The 27,257-nt window shown below is 42.3% G+C and overlaps 2 protein-coding genes across 2 annotated transcripts in view; both read left to right on the top strand.

Annotated features, from left to right (window-relative positions):
• ARMC4 (armadillo repeat containing 4) overlaps positions 1-8,479 on the top strand; it is a 67,941-nt gene extending 59,462 nt beyond the window's left edge. Inside the window, 1 exon segment of the mRNA XM_014308177.2 lies at positions 8,076-8,479. Within this exon segment, the coding sequence (XP_014163652.2) occupies positions 8,076-8,189 (114 nt within the window). The 3' untranslated portion in view covers positions 8,190-8,479.
• Positions 8,480-27,159: 18,680 nt separating this feature from the next.
• MKX (mohawk homeobox) overlaps positions 27,160-27,257 on the top strand; it is a 50,905-nt gene continuing 50,807 nt past the window's right edge. Inside the window, exon 1 of the mRNA XM_031059309.1 lies at positions 27,160-27,171. Coding sequence (XP_030915169.1) covers positions 27,160-27,171 — 12 coding nt within the window. The remainder of the gene's footprint in view (positions 27,172-27,257) is intronic.

Below are 27,257 nucleotides of genomic sequence, written 5' to 3'. Positions count from 1 at the left end.
TGCACTTGAGAGAAACATTGCAAAATTTGTCAAAAGTCTGGAAACTGTAGTGCCCCTTTACTGCAGTTCAGTGTTGTTTTCAAAGATGGAATAATTAAGAGTGCATTTCAGGAATATCAGACAAACTAAAGGGGAAAAAAACCACATCATGTTTTCAGGGCATTGTTGAGAAATCAGGCAGAGTCCTTCAGAATGTCAGGGTTAATGGACAGCTTAAACCTCATTTTTTTGACTCTGACTTGCTGCTGATAGTTCATTTGCAACTGCCCCTGATTAACTTTAATATAATCTTCATATGATTGCTAGAGATAGACAAAATTATAGTATTCATATCCATAGTAATGTTAGAAAAATTGAAACAAAACTGAATTAGCAGTTCTTTCTCAATTTTCTATACTACCTCCTCAATAATGTTTAAGAAGGAAAGGAAAGGTAAAAGTCATGCTCCTGCAAAACGAAAAGGAAATCAAAGCGTGAAAAAGCAGGTAAGTATGGAAAAGGAGCAGGAAATACCAAAAAGAAAGAATGGTCAGGCTTGCAATGATACAAAGGAAGGATAGTCCACAACAGGTTACTGAGCCAAAGTAAACTATGAAAGGGACATGCATGACATAAGTTTACAGTTTTGAATGTCCATTCCATATAATAAGTAAGCACGCTCATAATTTAATATTAATAAATTTTGAAATGTCACTGTATTGAAATCACAAAAGAAGTTCTTTATTCTCTCTATGCCACCAAAAGCCTTTTATATGTTAATCTTCTTTTGAAAACTACAATGAAATAAAAATAAAATACAGAAAGTGGTTCAAATAAAAATATGCTGTGAGACCTGGAATTCATCACTTTTGGATTATCAAATCTGCCTATTGTTTTTTATGGGATGAATTTCATATCCTGTAAGACTTTTTGTACATTGGAATGTTCATGATGATTGAATTCTTTCTTAATATTGCACCAAACATCTTACAGCTGAATGGAGATTCAAGCTGTCTGTCTTTAAGGTCTCCAATTAGTTGCATATAATTGTACCTTTTAAACAAAGATTAGAAATAATTTTGATTACTAGTTTTATTTAGCTACTTCACCTTTGCATGATATTTTTATAGGCAGTTAGATTTACACCTGAAAGAGTTGTAAATATTCCTCTGAAATCCTGTAAGTATCAAATTGAGATGGGAAAACCTTTAAACTTAGAGTATTTTAAAGTGGTTTGCAAATTTGCAGTTTTTAAACTATTCTACATTTCACCATTTGACATTTTGTTGATTTTCTCCTTGTCAGTAATAGTCACAGTTCTCTGCCCATTTATTGCATCTTTGCAGAGAAGGAGGGCATCCTTCTCTAAATAACTATATAAGAAAAGACAGTAAAATAGATGAGGTGAAGAGAGAGCTGTAGAGTGTATTCATATTTTGTAGCTATATAAACATTTGCCAGCGTGTGTGGGTGTACCATATTATAATTCCCTTTAGGCATATAGGTTTTATGTATGTCTCCAAAGTAATGCAATGCAACATTTAACCTTATTGGAGAATATGACAACTATATTCTTATTTTGTATGTTCTTATTGTGTGGTCAAGAGATTTCTTTTCAAGAGTGCTGTTCCCATTCAGATATTGAAGAAATATGGCCCTTGTCCTAGATGCCTTTCAGTTTAGTTGTAAGAAAGGAGGGAACTAAACAAAATAGACAAAAATGGACAGACAGGTAGGAAAAATGGAAAAATGAAGCTGTATGTAGAAGGATTTTAAGCTTCAAATCTATCATGGTGTAAAATGAGTTGTAGCTCACCGAAACTGTTTATCCTAACAAAACAGCAAGGATCTCATGGTAAAGTACCAGTAATCTCATGTTCAGAATATTTCACTGAAACTATCAAGCCCTACTTTTCTTTTCCCTTCATTTCCTGGCATTTTGTGGGATTAATCTTGCCAACAGTAATTTTATCCCAGGCAGTCACATACGAAAAATGATTTGCCAACAACAAAACACCTGTCTGAAGTCCTGAGACAGGTGAGATGGTTTAAGTGCACCAAAAAAACTGCAGACAAGTCTGTTCTCATCCTAACTTGGAGTCCTACACCTCTTTGCAGGAAGTGCACAGGTTTTCCATCTCCTGTACTCTTTCTGAGGGAGAATAGGAAGGATGAAAAAGAAGAGGCAGTTCCTGGCCAGCCTGCTGGCTACCATCGTGTTCAGGTGTACCTTAGCCCAAGCTGCATCCTTTGGACTTCTTGATACCCCTCATCCATTCTTGAGTGATTCCAAAAAGTTGCCCTTTTCCTGTGGCTGCCAGAATGGAGATCTGTTTCATAGAAGAGAGAAAAGACTGAAATAGAACAATAAAGAAGCCAGGTATAATCTTCTCAGAATTTCTCCCACCCCAACCAGAGAGCTTCACTTCTTTATGTTCAGAATGGGTGAAGGAAGTAGGCTGCACCAGGGGGTGCTCTGACTTTAGTCCCTGTGCAAGGGGGAATCAGCACAGTGAGTGTCAGCTTTGCCCATTTTTTGCCTTCATTGGAATTTCTTGATACTGGATTTTGTACAGCTGCTAGCTCAGAGTATTCCCTGGTGCATGGGACTTTAGTTTGAAATCTGTTTTCTTTGTGCCACCTGAGGAAAAAACCTAACAAACAAACAAAACACCCCAGAACTTACATGAGCATCTTCTTAAGAGTCTGAGTATGGTAGATATTGTCTTATCCTTTTGTTCAGCTGAAAAGGAAAATCAGGAAATTGGCCTGAATTTTAGTTTAGAAACAGTGACTTAGCTTAACCTTCATTATACTTTGATTGTGGAATATGTTTTATTATTTATAATTTAATTTTATGAGAAGAATTTTCATAGGAATATGTGTAACATAACACTCTAACTAGGTGCTTTAATATTTTCCAGTGTGCACTATGGTGTTGAAAGTTAGAAAATGCTGGCTGGATCTAGACTGATACTTTCTTGGATAAGCCTCTACCATATGCTTTTATTTAAAGTAATTTTTTTTCTTTTAGGTTAGATTTATAAAAAACATGTGAAAAATGTCTTTTTTTGAAAAAGAAGTGTTACGCAATTAGAAAATCACAGTGCTAGAAATTTTGCATCCTTCAGGAAATGTTGCATGTAAAAGAAGCCAGATTCTAAATCTAAATTTTAAAAAAAAAAAAAGGCAAGTTCTGCCACCAACTGGAAATGCTATGTCAATCTACAATAAGTTGTACTGAAGTGTATGTCTTTAGTTCCAGGAATTTTAAGCTCTATGTGAACTCTGACTGGCTTCCCAGTATAGATATGAATCTTGTTGAAGGAGTTTATCCATATTTCCTTCTGATTAGATAAATTTAAATAAGATTTGTTCTACAGGGCAGAAAACCTAAAGAAGCCAGGACAAAAAGGGCATTAAGTATTTTTTATATAGTTATTCTTTATTCATCATTTTCATCCATGTTCACAGGACTCTGGGGTATTGAATAGGCTGATCTTTTATCTGTTTTGTGTGAGCAGGGGAGCCTCTTTCCAACAGCCTTGTTCTGCACTTTCCATTGTTTTATAAAGCTTGTGGACACATCGCATGACATCCTTATTTAAAGATTATTAGATTATTCCAATGCAACCTCTATACTTCCTGCTATCATGACACCCTATGCTTTCTGCTTCCCCTCTGAGTCTGGAAGCTGCAGTGACTGTGGCTGAAGGAAAGTGAGTAATTCTAAGTTATTGTAACCAGTACACGGAGACCATCTGAGATTTTGTCAGACTTAGGGTGTGTTGGTACAACACTTACCTCTGCTTTTTCTGCTTTTAAGTCCCCTTGGGCTACTTCTTTTGTAAAAGTGAAAAAATCTAGAAAGACATCACTGTTTGCAGTGATACAGGCTAGAGACTGACATGCTGAGGAGCATGGAGATTTACTGAAAAGGGTATGGAGATTTTGTAGACAGCAAGCAGAACATCAGCCAGCAATGTGTCCTGACAGCAAAGAAGTCACAGCTCTGGACTGACAGCAGGAGCACAGCCAGTAGGTTGAGGGAAGTGACTGTTCCCTTTCGCGCTCATTAGATCACACCTAGAATTCTGCACCCAGATTTGGCCTTTGATGTAGGGAAGATATGGATAAAGCATAATAGGTTCAGTAGAGGACCAGCAGGATGGTCAGAACCTGCAGCACTGCTCTGTGAGGAAAACCTAAGGAAACTGTGTTTTTTCAGCCTGGACAAGAGAGAGCTTTAAGTGGATTCAATAGCAGCCTTGCAGTTCCTATGGGGAGTTCAGTCATCACAATGAGCATAAACTAAATCAAGAGTAAATAGGCACAGGGAAAACTTTTCTCTCCACCAAGTGAGTCAAACATTGCAATAGTTTGCCAAAGATGTTGTGCCATCTCTATTCTTGAAGTTTTTCAAGATGAGACTTAAAAACTCTGGGCAACCCAGCCGAACCTCATATCTGACTCTGCTTTGAGCATGACCCTAGGCTAGAGACCTGAGAGCCCCTCTGTTCTGAATTACTCTGTGATTGTGTTGTCATAATATAGTATCACAATTCTGGAGTAGTAATAGCAAAATCTTAATTGTTCTGAATATTTAAATGATTTGGCTGTGCATCACTTTTGGAATCCAGAAATACTACATATGCCCTGTACATTCTCCAAACAGCTTGTATTTGTGCTTATTTACTGGTATGACGTGCAAACTGTGCAAAAATATTGGACTCTAGCCTTGGAATATAGATACCTGCCAACAGAAAATGAAGGCTACATGGTGCTGCAAATGCTTTCTCTGTCTATGGAAAGTGCCTTTTATGTGCCAGAAAGAAGCATTTATACCACATGCTTTTTTTACTGCTTCTCACATCTGTTAACATTTACATGTGTCAGAAAACAATACCTGAACAGTAAAGGGAAGGGATACGTGAAGTTCAAGGGTATTATATCAAGAAAAATGGCATGTCGTATTTAATATAGTACATTGGAATAAAAGAAAAGGAAGAAGGAAAAAGATTTCTTGGACTTGTCAAATATACCTAATACGTGGGCGTAGTTTGTATATACCATCTATGAATGCATTTCCATACCTGAATTGAATGACCCAAATTGCCAGTAAATGGAACTGAACCCATGAAAGGGTCAAGGAGTGATAATCAGGAGGTGAAAGAATTATAAATGTCTTGGTTTATTAAAAAAAGAATAAATTTTATTTCATGAAAGGTAGGATTTATATAAAATCTTCAAAGTTGGGTTCCTAAATACAGAATTACCTACTTCGATTGAAATATTTTGCATTTTTGATAATCTTCTCTTCAGCTGTCTTTTTGTTAGTACAAAAAGAGTAGGTTAACTGACAAATGTTGCTGTATATCCACAGTCCTTAGAGGCAGCTACTGTATTGGGCAGTGTTTCCAAGAATAGTGCTTTGAAGTCTCACAGTGAAAATCCTGAGACACAATGTAGTACTGGATTTTGTATGACGTGGCAGTTCTTGCAGATGTTACCACTGGCAAGTGATTTAGAAGAGCAGCAAATTAGAGAAAAACTGATCTGTGATCCCCTGAACACAGAAGGAAAAAATCAGTATTTGATACCTTTGTAAAAATTGGTGTTTGCATTGGTTACATATGTCCCACTAGTTCTTTAGGCATCTGTTTGGGTCTTTTGTACCAGTTTCATGCAGGATTCTGTTCTTTAACGCCTCACCCTGATTTTCCAAAATGCACCTACAGAAGGAGCATGGATCCTCCCCTACAGCTATTGTCATTGCTAGATATTGAGTTCTTTGTGGAAAGTGACAGAAAATACCTATTCTCCCATGTCTTTTGAGTCTAGAAAGAAATGATGGCTAAAATAAGAGATAATTAACCTTGAATTTAATCCTACCTAACGTGTAGTCATAATAAAGGCAAGGGTCAATTTTTGTTTTTTCCTATGTTCCTACTAGATAATGTATCTCTAAAACACTATTTTTGATGAACATCTGCTCTTGCACATGGATACAAGTCTTATCTGAAATTATTCTGGATGTTAGAGTTCCACACTCACTACACTGAAAAAGCCTTGCATTAGATCTGTGAAGATGCAATGAATAATCACATAAGGCATATGGTTTCCTTGCCCCCAAATTTAAACCTAGAGCTTTACCAAAACCACCATATGAACAGCATGTGCATACATATTTTGGGGTTTGAGTCAGGGATATGAAGGATCTATAGCAGTTTTCTTAGTTGCACAAGAAAGTTGCGAGGCACCTGAAGAATCACGTGGTAATTTAAGCTGATGAGAAATCAGCTCTTGACAAATGGCAGAGAAGAAAGATCTTCATCCAGCAGTGTTTCTGAAGGAAAAGATAGAAGTTAAGCATTTGATAAGCTTGCATTCTGGTTTTTGTGCTCTGTAGAGCTGCTTTATTATTACAGGCAGACCTGTGGTCTCCTTAGTCTTATGTCCACTTGAAGTCTGTGGTGAACCTTCCGCTGACTTCTCTGGTTGCTGACCCTGGCCCAGGTTTTGCACACAAATAAAGTATAGAAATAATTTCTTCTCATGTCACTTTAGCTCTGGTCTATCCTTTCAGAAAGGTTCGTATTTTAGGAGTCCTACGTAGCTACTTGGACCTAGATATCTGATTACAGGAATGGAAATTTTAAGAGGAAGGATTCCTAGGAAAATATTATCGTTGATGCTTAATTGATAATAATAATAATACTGTTTCTGACATAATTCAAGGCTATCACAGGCAGTCTTACATGTTGCATGTAGGGGTCAAAAGGTGAAAGGTGACTGGAAAGATGCTTGTTTTGTACATTTGGCTAACACAAATACTTCCTCAAGTACAAAATGCTTTGATCTCTCTAAGTAAATGCCATATGTGTGCAGCTGTGGCCCATGCCTCACGACTGCTGGAAGGTTAGGAAAAGGTAGCATATGAATTTGATGTCTGCATTCAATTTATGCTTTTATATTTAGCAGTTCATAATTTTGTGTAATATTTTAGCTGTATGAAAAATATGCTCCAGAGTTGAGTGATAACAGATTTCTCTGTGGTTAAACTCAACATTGTTTGGGTGAATACAGATTCCTAAGTATTGCAGACTGAAAATACAGGTTTTAATTAGAGCTGTCTGAGCTTCAAAATACCTGAACTCACATTAAGCCTGGCAAATTTTCAGAAATCTGGGGGTTGCATGGAGCTGATTTAAGCTAAGCAAGAGTCTTCTCTTTTCCAGCTATATTGCATTTGCAGTTGCATCACTGACTTGCAACACACTGAAGTGAGATCACAACCCATTATTAATGTTTTTCTGATATGTAAAAATGTTTTATGACCAAGGCCTGTCTTGTGTCATACTCATGTTAAACAGTACCTTACTCCTAGGGAATTTCCACTGAAAAATTTGAATGACTTCCAGAGTAGAGGATCTACTATACATGACTGAAAAGCTGAATCAACTCCAAAAGTTTGGTGTCTTTCGTGAGCTTTTGTTTTTCGCTTTTACATGCAAATGTTTAAGACTGATGTACCCAGATCTATGTCCTTCAAGATGTTTAACATGAGTAGTTTGCTGTGACAATAAAGAAACCTACTGATGAATTCAGTTTCATGATCAAGACCAGAAAAAAAAAAAAAAAAGAAAAAAAGAAAAAAAAAAAGCAGCATGGCTTTGTCTATTAAAAGTATTGAACATGTACAATTATACTGGTATACTTTGGAGGCAAAATTGTGACTCATGTGACTCACATAAAGCATGTGCAATTTCTCCTTACAATAGCAAAAATATAAGTCACAACCAGACAGACATAGTGCAATGAGCAGAAAAAAGACATGAAAATATCAATTCACAGGTACAAATATGATAAAATATAATGCATTGCTCTTTTATGTGGATGTTAATAGATATATGCATACAAAAGTATACATGTAGTAGATACATGCATATGTATAATCCAGTGTTGTTAATATGATTGCAAGTATTTTATTTATCAAATGTGTGGGTTAATTAAAGCAGTTGTTCTAGGTATGATTTGAATGTTACTGAAACAGAAGCACACTGATTTGTTTTTTTTCTCCTCTATGTTTTTGCTAGCTCCTACTGGCCATGGTAGGCTCTACAGATGACACTCTGCAGGAGGCAGCAGCTGGTTGCATAGCAAACATTCGCAGATTGGCTCTGGCAACAGAAAAAGCAAAATATGGCTGATGCTTCAGCAGCTTTTACCAACACACTTGTTTAGCAATTCAGCTACATTTAAATACACAACTACTCCTTCTAGCATCTGTATTTCATAGCAGAGCTCATCTATTTGAAGATAATTTAATAAAAACAAATCTGTGGAAACTTATGTTTGATTTTACATTACTGGATTGTCACCCCTAGGTTTAATAAAACACTCATACCTAATTTTGTGTGTCTTTTAGCATTACATCCATCCAAAGACCATCAGTTATGTCAAAGACATTTTCTACAACTGATATGCTTTTATTTTCATTCATTGTAGCTATACATGGTTTTGCTTATCTGTGACATTACAATAAATTTTGCTTTTCTGTGTGTGTGGTTATGCAGCAATTTATGAATGTCTTGAACAATTCCCTGCATTATAATCCTGTCCAGTCATCCTCTCATTATGCTTTTGCATGTTTGATCAGTTGTGACTCACAGGAGAGCAGAAAATGCAGATACATGAATCTCACATCTGGCATAATATAAAGGCTGCAAACAGCTGTAGCAATAGACATCACTCCAAATTTCCCATTTCTACCAACATCAAACAAAATAGTGCTTAATTTTATAAGTAGCTGGTGAAATGTGTTTTAATTAAAACATTTAACTCAGCTCTAAATAGAGAGTCAGATTTTAGATTTACATTTGCACATTATCTTTTTGTGGTTTTTAATTTTTAAACTGAAGACAACATTGTATTGATGTAGTTACTTTATTTCTGTATAAAATTTTGTTCAGAATTACACTTGCCTTCAAAAATGCACGGAAATTATTATTGATAAATAATAATATGAATTATAGACCCACTGTACATACCATGCTAAACAAATAATGCTAGGGCTTTTCTGTGAGAGCAGTAATGTCTTAAGTACAACCACAGACTGCAGACAAAAATGAACAAAAGCAAATATTTAAATGACTTGCATTTGTCAAGGACTCACTTCTGAATTATTTTTCTACTTCCCTTAATAATTAACAATTTTCTTGGTTTAGAAGCATTTTGTAATTTCATTATTTTCCTCCAACTAGCATGAGTTCTCAAGGCAATGAACTTTCTTGCTCACAGAAGCTTCTGAGGAAGACATAATGCCAGTCCACCTGTTTATTTGTGTTTTCTCTGAAGCAGACGTGAAGACTCATTTAAAATATCATTTTGGAAGACTTGCACAGTTCTGAAAAAGGAAAATTACACTGGGCCCTTAGGGAAGGTGTAGAGGTTATTTAAAGGGAGCCAGCTATGGACAGATGCTGAAGCAGTGTGGAAATCAAAATTTCAATCCAAGTAGTATTTTTTGATCAGTACAAACACCAACATAGTCACAGGGTTCATCACAAGCTCCATCAGCATCCAGTGACCACATAAATGCTATTTTAGGTTTTTTCAAGCTCTGCCCCACAGGTCTGGTATGTTATTTTGACTAAACGTGTCTATATTATTATACTGATGTCACAGCTGTAGTAGTATCATATGCTTCATTGCTATACCCAAAAATACTTCCAAAATAAATGCTAATTGCCAAGTTCATTTGAAAGAGAAGAGGCTTGATTTTATTTTTGTCTCTTCTGTGAGAGGAGCTGTGGATACAAATAGTTTATCACAGTCTCACTTATGAATAACACGTAAAATGGTAGCTTATTTTTCTAACTGTTGAAGAGCAAAAAACTCCCTGAAAATAACTCTTGTCCTTAGCTTGACCTCTCAAGGCACACTTGACTGTTTAGCATGGATTTCAAATGGAATAAGTTCTAAAGCAAGTTTAATTTTATGATACAGGTGTCAGGGCAATAAATGTCACGTTTCTGACAATGAAATGGCCTCAGTTTGCCATTCTCACTCACACTGGTAGCCCTTATGCCTCCAAGTAGTTAATCTGAAACCTTTATTTAAAACCTCAGACAGTTAATCCCAGACTTAAGATAACTTACTTGTGCTGTTTTCTTTTCCCTTACCATGCCTGAAGTTTTAAAGTTCTGTACAAGGAGAATTGTTGAAATTGATACAGATCACCACACAGGCAAATAACTAGTATTAGAAAAATACATCTTTTTTGGCCAAAATGGGTACATTCCGTGTAATTAATATAAAGAGATTTAGTTGTTGGAAAATGAATAAATGAATGTGATCCCTGGCTCCTGTGAGTGATGCAGTACAGCGTGTACATTTGAAAAGCTTCCACTTTGTCCACAGATCTGAGTTTCACAGTGCTGCAGCCCTCTGAAAAGGGATCCTCACAAAGCTGGGTGCCCCATGCTGCTCACACAGCCCTTCAACCCTCCTGGCAGTGCCCACCAGCCTATTCAAGCCCTGGCTCCAACCCAAGGCACTGCCACCACCCAGGCCCAGCACTCCCACTGCGGATACCCAGGCACCAGCCAGCTCCCACCCCCTGGCTCCCATGCTTGGGAGGGAAATGCCTTCACTCCTTTCCACCAGCTGCTTCTTGTCCATGTAAACCTGTAGCCTCCTAGGAAATATGGTTATACTGCATATGGGGCTCAGTATTATTTTCAACTCAGAGCAATTTGATGTACAAATTATTTTAGTTGCAAAGATGTAGTGATTTAGAAGGGGGAGTCAGGCTTTGTCCTGTTCATTTGCCATCATCTGCTCAGTCTGCTCCTTCCATGTTTTCTCTATGTTATCCCTATACTTTCTCAGTTTTTTAATACGTCTTTTTTCCCAGTTTATTTACATTGATGTTACCATCAGCAGGGAGTATCCAACACTTTTCGCAGTTTCAGGAGCCAGGTCCCAGCTCTGCAGAGCACCGTGCTCCAACTGGCAGACACAACGCCAGGCCTGCTCTTCACCAGCTGCTCATTCTCAGCTTTGTTCCTCAGTTACACTAAAATGTCAAAAACCATGGAGTCCAAGTAAGAAAAGTTGTCATGAGAAAGTGTTGTTTTGGGTATGGAAATACTAGAGTTGATGAGAAAAAAAGCAAGAGAAGAAATCTTTCACATTTATGCAATTATTTCTGGAACCTTATAGGCCCACTACATCTTTCAGTCTACACATCTGTCAGCAGCAAGATAACTTTTCTTCTACCACTCCATGACTTCATGATTTATTGCTCGGTGACAGATAACCATTATCAATAATTTAATTGTCCCAGGATGTTCAAACTACACATTTGAATCTGGGATTTATGTTCATTTCCTTTTAGTGTTCATGCTAATGACAAGTGCATGTGCTCTGACACATGATATTGTCTCCAAGTTGTAAGAGAAATATAAACTTCATGGCCTGGGTGCAAGGAATCTGTGATGTATTAGGGGCTTTGTTATTCTGCTCCATCACCAAAACTTTCCTTTAGAAAGTAAATGAGCTTGAGACTCACAGGGCTGTCTCAAGATTTGACTCAGTAATATGCTTTAGGCTAACTGATCACTTTGAAAGCATGGTACCTCTTTCATTCCATGTCTCCTGAAATGAGTTGAGTGAGCTGCTTATACTGGGGGTCAGATGTGAATTATCCCAAGAGGCTGAACTAGATAATATGTTAGTTTAAGAATTTCATCTCATAATAAATTAAATGGTTGTACCTTGCACATTTCCACCAAAATAATCTTTGTTTTATACATGACAGCAGGATGACTGTGATGGAAACATGTAATGTGTTTCTTCAGCCGTGGAATTCAAGTTTCCATGCAGGCTGTTAGCAGAGCTTATTTCCAGAGTCAGACGCTGACTACTCCCCAACTGCAAATTGTGGTTTGCCTCTCCTTTAGCCACTTAAGCTTTGCCACACACTGCTCAGGATCCAGAACAACAGAAGGAGGCCCTGCTGCATCTCGGCCACTCTTTAATTCAGACAACCTAATTGTGACTGTTCAGTGACCTGGCACAGGCCAGGACCAGCATGTTTCAGCCATAGCCATTGCAGTGGTAAGTTACATTGCACCATTTCTAAAGGAATCAATTTGGCCACTTACTGTTGTCTCCCTCACTTAAACAGTGATATTCCTCATTGTTTAATATCTTGCTGCTTTGGCTATTGAAAGCAGCCAAAAGTTACCCATTTTCATGACCCTTTTCCTTGAGTGCAATTTTCGTTTTAACTTGTGCTTTGCTTAGTTATGAGTTCAATAATACAACTTTCTGGCAAGTATTTCTATGGACAACATCACCATGGCTTGTATTTATCTTCTTGACTTGTTTTTGTGTTATCTGCCAGACCCCTTTCAGTTGGCAAGTTCCTTTCTCTTTTCCAGTTGTTGTCATTGGCAAGTTATGTGTTTTTATCCTGGTCTACATAGAGCACAGGACCCTTCAGTGGCTTGATCTTTTACAACTGCAACCAATTCTACTTTAAACACAAATGTTTGCCTTCTGAAGGGCTCATCAATGCACGTAAGGAGGTGTTGACTTTGGCTTCCATACAATGTGATGTGACCTAGTCCTGCCACTTCTGTAGTTCTGCAGTGACACAAAGCCATCTTCACTAGTTTCACACATTTTCTTCCATCATTTGAGAATCCTGACATGGTGACAAGATAGTACTTGGCCAGTTAAAACCTTTGCCTCTTGTTACTTTGACTGTGTATTGGAAAAGGACCATAAGAATGTTATTGTACTAATGCTGAACCATGAAACAAGAGGTTGTAAACCAGCAGTTTTTCAGTCAACTCCCCATTGCACCAGGATCCTCTTGAATGCCTTTAAAGCTGCTCCATTCTTCATTAGGTGAGAAATGGCTGAGAAGCTTTTGGGGCTCCAGATTGTTCCTTGTGACTGGTAGTGGTGGTAAGTTTTTGTCCAGCCATGCTGTGTAACACCCCACTTCTGCAAGGGCTTGTTGAAGGCAAGAAAGCAAAGCTCAGCACCTGTGCTCCAGTGGCTGCATCTGGCAGCAGAGTTTTCCTTCAATGGCTGAGCCTTGAACCATACCTTCTAATATCCAGATTAAATAGCTAGGGATTTGTGTCCTGCTTCTGGAAAAAAAAAAAGGCTTTAATAAAAATGGTAATTAAAAAAATACAGATGCTGATAAAATTAAAAACATATGGATATGGAGTTGAAATGATTTAGTGCTGAAAAATGTTGGTTGATTCAGTAGTAGTTAAACTTCCAAATAACTTGTCTTGAACAAGCAAATAGTTATAAGTATTTGGCTATGTGTCTTTTTTTAAAAAAAGTGAACACAGATCATGTTGCTGGTTCCCTCTACCACTAACTGGTAAAGGCTGCACTATAAAATTAGTGCAGTAAAACACTCATCTTTCCAGTTGCCACATTCTCTGCCCCAGCTGACAGCCTTTTGGGGCCTCCTTGGCTCCTCAGCCGAAAGCACCAAGTGCAGTTCTGTTGCTCTAATGAAAACATAACAACAACGTCTGGGAAGCCATAGAATGATGCAATAACCGTGCAGCTCTGCTTCCTTTAATGTGATGAAGCTTGCATATTTGCCTGGCTCCAGAGTTTTACTCTTGCCAGTATTGTACTGTAAAGAGACTTGGCAGAACATGTTCAAAGGCTGTTCGTGGTTTTTCACTCAGCATTAAACCTTCCAATGACGGAAGGGTGGGGGAACACATATTGGGACAAACAGACACTCAAAAAGTCGAAAAGAAAGAGGAGAAGGAGGCTGGTGGTAGATGGTCAGCAGTTATGAAAACATTGGTTATGGGACTGGGGTTGATTAGGGCTGAGCTGAGACCCACTGGAGGACAACATCATGCATTGAACCAGTGGGTCTGCTCTGCCCGCTTTCCAAGAGGTGATCAGCCCAAAAGAAAAACAGCTCCTAATGTTCAGAGAGAAGAGATCAGCTTTGCTTCATTCTCATAACCAAAGTCGCGCTGTCCTTGATAACTGCTCAGTCACCATGGCTGCAGTAGTCAGAGGCTCTAGGATTGCCCTCTTTTTGTCCTGGGTTTGCTCAGTATAGGGAAAATCTCTGCCCCCAAGGCTGCCAGTCTTGCTCTGCAGACCTTCATTGAACTCATTTATGGCTGACTGGTTTTTTTAACAGTGCCATTTGGAAAGCAGACTACCTAGTCCTTACCCCTGTGTGAGGTTAGGCAGGAAAATATTCAAAGCGAAGCTGGAGCAACTCCTGGAGAGAACTATTCCATACGCACTTGCAGATGAGGGGCAAAATATGTTCAGAAAGAGAAGTTATGGTCAGATTGATGCCTCCTTCCAACCCATTCCACAACTGTCTGTGGTGGGGTGTCATGTAAAAGGAAAAATATTTGGAAAAGCGGACATCTGTGGGCCAGCCTTGGTATGCTTCCCAGAATGTAATGACTAGGTGAATGTTTTTCAGCGCAGCAACTAAGGAGTGTAGGTGACTGCCAAGCGCTGGATCTGATGTGGCGTGAAGAGGTACAAAACAAAGACGAGTGATTTGTCTGAAGAAAGAGAGGTTTAATTATTTCCAAACTAAGCATTAAAAAAAGTACTAAAAAACAAAGGGGAATGATTTGTCTGAAGAAACTGAAGCCTAATTATTTCCAAACTAGGCATTAAAAAAAAAAAAAATAACAGCCCAAACCAGAACTCTTTCCAGTCCCCTCAAGATGCTATTCAGATTTTTGCCTATCTTTAAGACACTTCTACTGTGTGGACATGCTCCTTTCACCAGTCTTGGGGCTCTACAAGTAAGGCTGTAGATGCCCTACTGTGGACATTTCTACATCAGCAGTTACTGAGATCTATGTTATGATTTTAGTTCCACTGGCAATTACTGATATCTAATTACCACTCTATCTGTTCTGAACTTTGTAGGAATGTGTAATAGAAGCCACTTCAACTTTTGCTCGAACTGCATTTGAATCGTGTGTCTCCTCTCCTACAAGACTGCCACATCTACACCCACCATCCCAAAAGAACTGAAATATATTTCAGCTTTAACTGAACTGTACTGGTGTACTCTACCTTGTACATTTCTGCTCTGGGAGATGAGAAATGCAGGCTCAACTGCCCCACAGCACCCTCAGAAACTGCAAGACTTGGCGTTTCCATCAGAGAAAGCAGACATGAGAGAGGCCCCTTGTGGCCTTGGAACAGCTATTCCGTATCATGAACAACCATTACAACTAGGACAAAACACAACTGTGGTGCTGGTGCCTCACAAAGTCCTGGCCAAAATGCTGAACTCCACAAGCAGGCTTAGTGATGTGAAGCATCTTTTTGCAACCTCGGGTTTAAGTCCTGAGAGGCTGAGATCAAGCACAGAGCTTCTCCCAGCACCAGCAGTGCCAATGGGGCGCTAGCACCCTGCAGCATTGGGCAGGGGGCTGACAGGCAGCCTGGGCTCAGGGCTTCCATCCTGCATCTGGCAGGGTGTGCACTGGATGCAGAGGCATATGTTTTCATAGCAAATCTAAGTGGCAGTTTAGAAAAGCTGACCCAGCCAAAGAAAACCTTGGAAAACCCTGCAGAATGAATCAGTAAAACTGTCTAAGAATTTAATACAATGAGAAATTTAGTAATTGTCAGAAGATATACATTTCTAAATTAAACAGGCCAATGAAGTAACAAGATTGTGCTTCTGTAATCAACTAGTGGCAATTTTACAAAGTTGTAAGAATGTGGAAGGAATTCAGTTACAAAATGTGGCTGCCACCTGCAGGTACCCCTTCAAGGTTTCATTCAAGAAAGTCTGTGGAAAAAATAGGTGAAATCTCACTTTGCTGAGAGAAGTAACCTTTGCCTGGCCAGTAGCAAGTGTGATTTGGGTAGGTATGTCTTGAATAACTGCAAACAAAATGATGGCAAAACAGCTGAGAGAGAGCCAAAGGGAGTTGCAGGCTACCCCTGGAGAGCTCCTATTGGCTGAGATGAGCTGCAAACCCAGCCTGCGTGGCAGGAACAGTGCCCTGGGCAGCTCTGGATGATAAGCAACTGCATAAAGATTCCAGACATGGATTGTAGGATATCACTCCTGCCCAAGGAAAGTCTGAGGGGAAGGATGGAGCAGTCACTTTCAGTGATTCCCACTTGTTGAGCTGATGTGCAGGCACCCAGTGTGCTCTAGCGCTGGGAGCAGTGGGGCTGCATGACTGCAGTCATGCTCTCTCACCTGGCTCTTTGCTGCAGGGGAGGTGCTGGTCAGTCACATCGCTGTATGGAAGGAAGTGAGATGGAAAGAAATGTTTTGTTAAGGAAGGACCTTAGCAAGAAGCAAGAAAAGATTATTTGGTCTCTTAGCCTGATAAACACAGATTTTGGGATCCTGCACAGTCGAATGGCAGTCCAGGCTGTCAGGATCCAAAGCCAGCCCTTCTTTTGAGAAATCGTTCTGGCCAGCAAGGGACATGAATCAACACTGCATCTACTCAGAAAAGGGATACATGGCCCATACTACTCTCATGCTGCTCCCTTTTCCATAAATACACAAAAGTACATGTCTGTCTTCTATGAGAAGAGAGCTTCAGAGAGTTTTAAAGGAATTTTCTTCCTTTAAAGAAGAAAGAAAATTGTGGGGATCCCATAATGATCTGTGAGCCAAATGCCCTATCTGTTACAGCTTTAACAGAATTTTATGGGGATGCATCTCAGCAGGGCATTCCTCCAGCCTGTCCAGACCCTGCTGCAGTGAGACCTTGAGTCTGACAGCCCTGACAAGCTGCTGAGAAGCAAAAGGACTTGAAGAATGAATATGTGCACAGGCTGTCCTGCCTCCAGCTCAGACTGTTTCCTTCTGTCTCAGTCTGATAACCATGTAGTCTCCCAAAACCTTCTCAGATGGCTGCTGTCCGGCAGATCCCAACAGCAGCAGGGTGAAAGAGAGCTCACAAAAGGTTTGGTATCTTTCCCAGCAGTCTCAGTCTCTGGTAGATTAGCAATGCAAACAAATGAAAGCAGCTTGGAACTAGCCAGGGGCTTTTGGCAAACCCGTGTGTTTGTGACTGCTACCTTCATTGGAGACAATTGACACGTCTGTGTCCTTTCCAGGCATTTCGAGCATTTCTGCATTATCAGCTGCCTGGTGCAGGGTCCATCCAAGGGAGGACTGAGGTATGAGGACTGCTTGAAGCAGCTCCATGAGTAAAAGCCTTAAAAAGCTGGATCTTTTGTGTAAGAAATCACATTCCTTGGATGGTTTGTAAATGTTCATTGCAAACTATCTAGTGCTGTTGCCAGACAGAATTACCTTAACTGGGACTTTATGGCTCAATCCATGGAGAGACTCCCACATGAACACAGGCACAAATCAAAGTGCCTTTTTTTGAGAGACAGTGCTCCAAGAGGACCCAGGCATCCCAGTTGCAGCCTTTTACAGGACAGTGGCTGTGACAACTTTGAAAAAGATCTTAGAATTGAGTTCTCTGAACTGCAGAAGGCCTCCTCAACTGCAGTGGGTGTCCTCCTCAAAGGTTTCTTCAATAAAACCAGCTGTGTGTCACTTGTGCATTGTGGAAGGCCATTTATTCCTTCCCAGATATCTGCTTCCCAGCCCATGGAGGTAGATATTACAGGTCACTGAATACAAATGTTGAGAAGGAAATAAATTTTCAACTCAAATACTATGTAGCCAGGTTTTTTTAGTCCTGTTGTTGTCCCTAGAAAGGTGAACAGCAAAATCCTATTCTAGTATTTGGCTGTTCCTGAAGTGCCCTCTTGATTTGAGATTTTAGGATTCATAATCCCAGAGCTGCAAACCCTGTACTATATCCTGTAAATGGCCTGACAGCTCCTGGCTTGCCAGGCAGGTGTTTTCATGCTCTGATTCACCCATCTGCAGTAAGACACTAATATCTCAGCTGTCCTTGAGGAGAGCATCAGCAAAAAACTAGAGGTCTCCTCTCTATTATAGCAGTGACCCTCTCCAGCCAGGACCTGACAGGGTGACAGCTCCCCTAAGGACACCAAGTGTTTGAGCCAACCACCTGGTGCCATGTGGTGATGCGAAGTTTGCAGTTTGTAAACAGATCAGTTCAGGAGATCTGAGCTTCCCCTACTGCCCTGGGCAGCCCAAAATTCTGTTCACTTTCCCTCTGGTTAGAGACTAGTTCATGGGCAAGGTGCTCAGCTCCTCAGCAGCGGCAAGGTGCAAGGTGTCCCTGCAGGTGCTGCATGGACAAGCTGCTCACCCCATCCCTGCAGTCCTCTCCTTACTGAATCAGTGAAGAGAAAATAAAGGTAAGTAAGGGATGCACCAGTCTGCTAAGACAGGCTGGGATATACCTGCTGGAGAAGGTAAAGTCCAAAGGGCTTAGCTGATCTCCTCTGTGCCCTGGGAAGCACCCATGCTCAGACATCTGGAAAACCTTGCTCTGCAGAGAGATTTGTGACCTCACCTGATGCCACCACAGATCCAGAGAGGCTGGAGAGCCCCTGTCCAGGAGAGCACAGCCTGCCCTGTGGCACAGAACATGTGGATCCCATCACTCTGAAAGGGCAGGAACACCTCAGGGCAGAGCTGCAATACTGCCCAGGCACAGCAATACTGCCCCATCCCTGCCACGGCTGTCAGTCTGTGCCCATCCCAGGAGGAGGATACAGCTCTGCTTTGTGCTTGCACTCACTCCCAGCTGAAGCAGTTAACTTCAGAGCATTCCTCTACTTTGTGGAAAGACTCTGAGGTGACCAGCACCTGAGTCTGCTGGCAGCTTTGAAGGAAGCAGTTTAATTATGCAAACCTGAAACTGAATCTGTCCCTGTCCCTGGGGCACATCCTCACTGATGGCAGCTGCAGTCTTTCCCTGGGCATCCTGGGGCACCTTCCATCCTAATCCTGCGAACACTTACTGGAGGATTAAAATTTCACCAATGAGGAATTCTTGCAAAATCAATGGGATAGCCAGTGGAATAGCCAACATTATGTGTACAATCAAATGTGTAATTTGGGTCTGAGCACTTTGTCATATCCTTGGCCTGTGTTTAAAAAGAAAAAGGAAAAAACATGAAAACCCACAAATCACATTTAAGCTAGCAGAATGATTTATTAAGAAAAAACAGTGATGGATTTTTGAAGTACTGAAAGGGTTGAAATAGTCTGAATAGAATGAAAATTGACACGAATTCTTACCACAATGCAGAAGGAACTTGAACTATTCCAATAAGAGTTTGCTTTAATGTTCGTGCATGTCTTCACATCCTGCTTTTGGCAATGGCCAGAAAGAACTACTGAAATACTGTGAGAAAAGCTGTTCTTGTGTTATTTCTGGCCCTGTTGTAATGCATGAAATCAGGACATCTCATGAGAGACACTGATATTCAAGATTTTCAGTCTATTTTTCAGATAAAAAAGTCTGGATATATATCTAAATTTCTGGGTTTAGTCACGGCTAGATCTCAAAGCAACAAGTAAAGTATCTGTGAGGTCACAAGTCAAATAGTTACAATTCAGAAGAAAGTATAATAGTTATATTCAAGTAACTTGGAGGAAAAAAAAAACCTGTGAAGCCAATATTCACTTGCCAAGCTAAGGTGGATGTCTCCTCATTCTCAAAATAACCCTTAATGCCATCGGGGAATTTCTGAAGTTTATTCAAAGGGTGGATTGGGGTTATGATTAAACCTAAAGTGCTTGGAGACACAGCGACTGTCATAGGCATGGTTCTGTGCATGTGTGTGGCTCTAATCTGTCCAAAAATCATTTTTGATAAACACCTTTGGGATCCAAAGAAATGAGGGCTCTATGAACTATATGTTTTCTGGTGCCCCTGCCAACTCTGAATAAATACGCTGTGTGTGTAGCCAAGGTCCTGGAGAATTATTTCCTGAAAACTACTTACTTTAGAACCAGAAGGAATTAATGAAGATGTGCCAGCTATTTCCTTTGCTGGCTTGCATGCCTCAGCCTCACCAATATTAAATAGTAACAGTGTGTACATGAGTTATGCTGCTGCACCTCATGTTTTGCACCCTGCAGAATCCATCTATTCTGTACACAGGCAGGAAAGCACAGACAGAGTGTGAGTTTTTTTGCCTCTCCTTGGGTATCCACATTTGAGGCTTGCAGAAGCTATCAAAGCCAAATTGCATCTTGAGTCTCTGTCTTTAGCCTCTGCTAAAATAGCATTTGTGTATTTTACAGCTATTTACAGAGGTTGAACCTCAGTTCTGCTAAAAAGGAGATAATACAGCTATCAGGACTGGTTAAACAGATTAATATGATTGGCCTGACTTTTTGATCTTCTTGAACAAACATATTTATTGTTACTGGACAACTTTCAGGAAACTTCTAAATCATTGGAGATTTATAAATTATCAATTATGTAAGAGCTATAGCAGCTAGGGAGATGTTTTTGTATGACTGCAAGCAATGAGAAAGGAGATTTTCAAACTCAGGCCAAAAACATTCATTACAAGCCATCTTTAGAAGAATCTTCCCTCAACCTTATTTTATCTTTAGATTTTCTCAGGCTTCCTTTGCGGGTGTCCCAAGCAGAGCCAGAGAGAGCAGGATCCTGTGTCCCAGGGGAAGCTCTCCCCAGGCAGCTCCGGGTGCCTGACTCCACACAGTCTTTGTAGAAACTGGCACTAACTTTGGGGTTTTCCTTCAAGACACAAAATCCCCTCGATCACATCCGTGTTTCCAAGGCAACGCACTCCGAGTCTCCCTGTCCTCTCCAGGACCCGATAACTACCAGAGGAGCTTCTAGACAGAAAATCACCGAAACCCTGACTCAACCGCACGAGGTTTAACGCTGTGCAGGCAGCCAAGAGGCTGAGGATAATTCAGAGGTTTATGCAATAACTGGAGGACCATCAAACTGAAGCTTGTTATGACTACTCCCTGTTTAAAATCCTAAAAGTCAGCCTGAATCTTGCATCCTCTCTGTCTTGTGTCCGGAAAACGCCTCAGATTTGGGGTTGAAAGTGAATACGCTCTGGGCTGACGCGTTGGGAGCTGCTGCCCCGTGCAGAGCTCTGTCAGTACAAAGGAAAGAGGAAACGTTTCTACTGGTATTATTAACATGTCAGTAGCAGTGATAGATTCCAACTGAGATCAAGCCCTCTTGTATTAGCAGTGTGCCAAAAGCAGAGTAGGAAGCAGAGAAAGGGGAGGAAGCGTTATTATTCCTGTCTTACAGCTGCAGAAGAGAAGCATGGGGATTGTGAAATCCTCGAGGTCACACAAAACTGCATGCAGCTCAAGTAGGGAAGGGAGTCAGACCCTCACAGCTGCCCCCTCCATCCCCTCAGCCCACTCATTTCTCCCGGCCTTGCTGGGCTGGTTGACATTTTTGGATATTTGGAGATGCTCAAGAGTTGGGGCTGGTGGATGAATTAGGTCCCTGAGGATGAGTCCCAGGCAGACACCACATCAATCCCAGTGTCCTTGCACATTACTGCACTACCTTTGCTCTCACACATGTGCATATCCTCCTCTCTTCCTGCCCAAAAAAGACAAGTTTGAGCAATAATTCATCGTGGTTTGAACCATTGTGCAGATAATGTCAGGTTATGGATAGACCTCTCTATCTGTTATACTGAAGGATATTGGTGGCAAAATTGCCTGACTTTATGCTCTCCAGTGGATCTAGATGAGAGAACAGGCATAAAAAGCAGGGAATTCAATAACACAGCGTGGTGTGTTTATTTTTGCACAGGTGGCTGAAGAAAAATTAGATTTATGATTATTATTGTTATCAACTGTTCAGCATTTATACTTAACTTTTCAGAGCAGTGATTTTTGCGATGTGACCTGCACCGTTAATGTTAAATCCAAACAAATCCACATTCATTTTCCAAATGTAGGACAGACATCACCCATCTGAGATACTACATCAAATGGAACTGAGTCACTCCCAAGCCAGTACAGACACCAAAGATGTGATTTTGCTCTGAGAATATTAAGTACAGAATTTAAAGCTCAGTTAAATGAATAAAATGTATAAAGCATAGCAAAATTACTAATTTTGATTATATTGATACATTACACATGTAATGGATAATATGCCTTGGGGACGTTTGAACTGCTGTTGTTTTTCTTTACAGAATAAAGGAGCTCGTGTATGTATTTAAGGCTTGAGTCTCTGGCTTTGTATTCCTTGGGGTTAAAGCAAAAAGCTCTAGCTGAGGGGCAATGGTACAGACTGGAGCAACCCTCACAGCTTGGCTCCACAGAAAGCACAGAACTAAAGAAACCAGGGAGACCACAAGTGCCCTGAGTGGAGTCTCCAATGAGGCACACACAGACCCCACCTGGATCCTAAGCACAAAATGCTCACACACATAAATGAAGCTAAATAAACAAGAGGCTTGATCTTGAGACAATGACTCTGTCCCAGGCCAAACTGCAGAGCTTCTCCTGCTGACCACGCTTCCTCCCAATTACCACTGCATTACACACCATTTCCATTCCCAGGGAAACCTCCTGGCCCCTCTCTGGAGCCCTTTTGCCCTTGTGGCTGGTCACAGAGCCCCAGCTGAGCCTGAGCTATGGGCTGCTGGGAAAACACATCTCCTGCAAACACCATGGCCCTCCTCCTCCTCCCCGTGCCCACTGCACACAGCAGCTGATGCACAGCAGAGGCCTTATGGAAGGAGTTTTGTTTTACATGGCCCAAGGGGATGGAAACCTAAAAAATGCAATAAAAAATGGAGGTGGTGCAGAGAAGTGAGAAAAAATAAAGACCTTGAGCACAAGCTGGGAGATTGTTTTTCTGACTCTTTGGGGATGTGTTCAGATGGAAGTAGAAATAACTGAGATCCTTGTTTGGAGACCTTTTTTTGGTTTTGCTTATTAATTGTTACGACAAAGCACATACATAGAACAGAACTGGGTCTTCCACCCTTCCAGATAAAGCAACAGCTACGTGTTGGGGCTTCCAAGTCTGCAGTTTGTCTGAGGCTTCTTGCTGCCACTAGCCCCAGTTTGAGGGTGTGATCAGGGAGGCCACCCGTAGGACCCTGTGGTTCCTAAAAGAAACAGGGGCCAGCTGCAGCTTCAGAAAAGGCACACGTCCCCTCCTGGTTTGCAAGACCAGCTCCCTGACTTCAGAGTGGTCTCAGCCCCACCACACCTGGCAGCCATGACTAAAGCCATGCTCAGCTTTATGGGTAACCTCTTCCTGCAGCTGAAGCACCCTGGCCACTTCTCCTTGCACTATTACATGTTGTAGCACAAGCCAACTCTACAAACCAGCCCATGCCCTCAACTTACTCTTTTCCAAGCACAAACACCATGCAAAACTTCCTGATTTGTGGAAGGCAAGAACTGGACCTTCACACAAGGTCATCTCCTGCATTTGTACAGGTCTTGTTTTTTGGCTTTCCCATCAGGTGATGTCTGGTCCACCTTTCTGCAGCATTCAGCAGCCTGCAGACAGCAGACCAGCTCTCTTGGTGGACATCCTTCCCAGGTGCACACAGTAAAGAAATACCTGAGTTGTGCTGAATGCTAGCCTGGAGCTACAGTCTATCATTTTATCTCAGTCCAGTCATACTTTATTTGGAATTGAAACCAGGGTTTGATTAATGGTCACATCAGCCAGGTTTCAGAACACCCTCTTGACAGCAACCTCACTTCACCTTTGCGCTACTGTTGCTCACAGAGATACCCACAGTTTCTGGCCCTGCAGTTTGACAATATTACCTGCTGCAGCACCAGCGCTAAAGCTGCTTTAGGGATGGTCACAGATGACACTGATGTGTTTCCTTCCTGCATACATTATTCCAACACACCCTCTTAGCAGTTAATCCAAACCAAATATCCATAAAGAAAAGAAATAAACACGCATATTGTCTTTCAAGTGCTCCTTCAGTCTTGTTGAGAAATCTCCTAAAGCTCATTTCTCCACAGCTTTTTGCATGCAAAAATCAGGTGTCAACTTCAGAACCTATCTCTGCTTTCTAGGAGTCCAGAATAATTTGGCACAACATAATTGGGCCACTAGATTAGAATTTATGCATCCCCTCCCAGATGTTGTATGCTCAGCATGATGACCTCACTGATACCAAGGATGGAGCACTGAGACCCTCCTTGCTCTAAGACAGTGGGTGTTGTAGAAACTGGTCCAGCAGAGTCTTCAGAACAGGCAGTTCTTCCTTTCTTAGGATTCTACTTAACAAAACTCATCATTACAAGATTTAATTTCATCCCTACATTATCTTATTCCAGTGATCGGGGAGCTACCAGACTGAGCATGAGGAGCCCATTCTAAAGCTACTCTGCCATCTCTGGCTCCTTGCAGAAGCAGACAAAACCCCTTTTAGCCAACGTGGTTTGGTGCATTCATCTGTGTCTATATGCGCCTCAGGACTTTGGTCAGCAGTGATCCAACTGCTGTGAGAGATGGCAACAGATCTCTGCAACTGCTTTACCTGCCAGTGTGGCTATTCTGTAGTTTGGGTAACACCCCATTCACCATAATCCTAAACAATTTCTCTCCTACACAACTTCAGGCCTTTCAACGTACACGGCCATAGTTATTTAGCCACCCAACTTGCCATAGCACAGAGATTTCCGGGAATATGAGGAAATTCTTTGAATTTCAAACATATATGTTTACTGTGAAGGAATCTGCAGCTGGAGGGAGGAGCTGTGAAAATGTAACACCAATTAAATGTTTGCTGATAGCATAGAAAAGTAACCAGAACAACAGACAAAAACAGCATTTTGCTGGAAGTGGACACTGGAAACAAGAACTGTATTTAGGAGCATAGATGGAACCCTACTGAACTGGTTTTGGGTTTTCCCCCTCATGGCTGGAGAAGGGGGAAGCAGGCAGAGCAGCACTCACAGCCAGCGCCAGTGGTGCCATCTGTGGTATGGCTGCCCACGCCAGGCAGCAGGGCTGGGGTGTAGCCTCTCCAAGGGCTGGGGTGGCCTCTCGAGGGGCTGGTGTGTATCCTCTCCACAGGCTGGAGCAGCACTGGCACTGAGGAGCTCCATCACTTGCAGCCTCAGGAGCAAATTCTCCTCTCGGCTTGACAGCACAGTTGATTTTTTCCTGGCTCCTCCAGTGGGACACATTAAGACCCAAAGCACCGCTTTTAGGCTCTTTCTGCACGATATCCCTTGGAAATGTGCCTTGCTGCCCCTTTTTTGGCATGCCAGCCTGGCCTACCAGCTGTCTGGAGCCGGCACACAAGCATGGGCCAATAAAGGGGTGCTGCAAAGAGCGGCAGGGAGTTTTTTGCAGGTCCAGCCTGGCAGGTGCCTGAAGTCCTGCTGTGCCCCGGGCTCCTGTCCCACTGTGGGATGCAGGGGAGCCACAGAGCTCCCATCAGCCGGTGCTGCATCCTCAAGGGAGCCGGCTGCAGGCTGCGGTATGCGGCCAGCAACTGTTGACTTCTTTTTCCGTGCATGGAAGGGTAAGAAACCTTAATTAAAAACATGAAGCCCACAGTTTGTATCACATTCACGATGTTAAACAAGCTCTGGAAATAGAAACACTGTTTTCATTTAAGCTTTCCAACTGTGATCTATGTAATAAAATATGGAGGGGGCGGGCGTGTGTGAGATTTACATGTGATGATTTGGGAGATCTCACTGCTTTAGAGGCTTGTGAGGCGCCGCAGTGCCAACTGCTCCTGCCACTGCCTCACCACGTTTGGTAAAGCCTGCCCCACACACGCTTTTGTTTTGTTCCAGAACCGCTTTCCAAATGGTGATTTCTGCCCTCAGCTCTTGCTGCTGTGATTTATTCTGAGTGTGGGTGTGGGATCTGCCAGGCCCTCAGTGACCTGCTGCCCTGGCTGCCCGTGCCAGCCCAGCTCTGGACGGGCAGGCAGGTGAGCGGTGCACATTTCCACCACTCCTGGGGACCCCTCATGTCCTTGAGGACAGCCACATACCCTGCAAGTGCAGCGATCCTCCAAGCCCATACCCAGGCAGCACCAACATCAGTGGCCACAGGGAAGGAATATTCTTGCCTTCCCAGATCCTCCTGAGTCACCACACAGGGAATGAGCATGCATTCCACCACGGTGGACAGACAGAGGGAAGGCTCTTCCAAGGGCACTTGCTCAGTACCCTGCCAGTGCACGGATTGCCCCTTCTCCAGAGCCTGCCTCAGCCTGCAGGGCCCACAGGAACATGCCATGCCCCATCTGCACCTCCTCTCAGGCTCTGGGGACCAGAACCTGTGCCTGACCTAGCAGAGAGGATCACCCCTGCTGTGCTAGAGGGGTTTGGAGGGGGGACTGGGATGACAACAGAGCAAACAATTGTCTGAGACTGTGAATGACTGAGATCACCTTCCCGTGGGAGCTTGATTTTGGTCAAACCTGTCACTTTCTAAGACTCCTTTTGCTGTGACATAATTATAACTATGCTTATATGTCATAAGCTGTTCATCTGAGCATTGTAATGATCAGAGCTGCATGTTTTGCATGAAGCTCCTAATCAGCATGTTAGCTCACTCTATCAGAAGGCATTTGCCCCACACTGCTCCCCCGTGCCTGCTTCTCCCCCAGTGGCTCCTGCATGCTCTGGCCAAGTCATGTCCTGAGGGACAGCCTTCCCAGGGCTTTGCCCAGAAGTCTGTGGAAGTGCAGGATGCACAGCCTGCACAGGAGCATTCACGTGGTTATTTACATTTTTGGACCTTCTGTTTTCTCAGCAGGGGACTGGCAGCAAGTTGTTCGGTGTCTTTTCCTCCCCTTTTGGGGACAGTAATTTTTCTCCCTGGACATCGGGGCATCTTCAATGCATTGCCCTTCCCCAGCCTCCTCCCTGCTTCCCATCAGCAAATGGAGAAATTACAGTCGGGTCGGTGAATCCCGACGCCAAGCTGCCCCTCTTCCAGGAACCCTTTCACCAATGCCTGTGGCTGTGTGACGTCACCGATAGCGGCCGGGACGTCACGCAGCCGTGGCGGCGGGGTGACGGGATGGGGGTGAGCCCCACAAGGACCCCACGGCGGCTGAGCCCCGGGGTCGGTCCGCAGAGCGCTGCATGTTGCCCCCTCCGTCCCCACCGCCGCAGCGCCGAGCCAGCGGAGATCCGCGCACCCTCCGCGCTGGCTCTGCAGCCCAGGGAAACGGGAGGGAAAGGCCAGGCTGATGGAGCGGGCGGGGGATACGAGTGGTAGCGGTATGCAGGCTCAGGTACTTTGGGGCCACGCTTGCGGGAACAAGGACAGGGACAGAGAGGTGCCATGGAGAGCGGGAGTCGCGGCTGGTGCCCGCACGGG

The sequence above is a fragment of the Geospiza fortis genome, unplaced genomic scaffold (assembly GCF_000277835.1).
Source record: "Geospiza fortis unplaced genomic scaffold, GeoFor_1.0 scaffold75, whole genome shotgun sequence".
Taxonomy (NCBI): domain Eukaryota; kingdom Metazoa; phylum Chordata; class Aves; order Passeriformes; family Thraupidae; genus Geospiza; species Geospiza fortis.
This window is presented reverse-complemented; position numbering and strand designations above follow the sequence as displayed.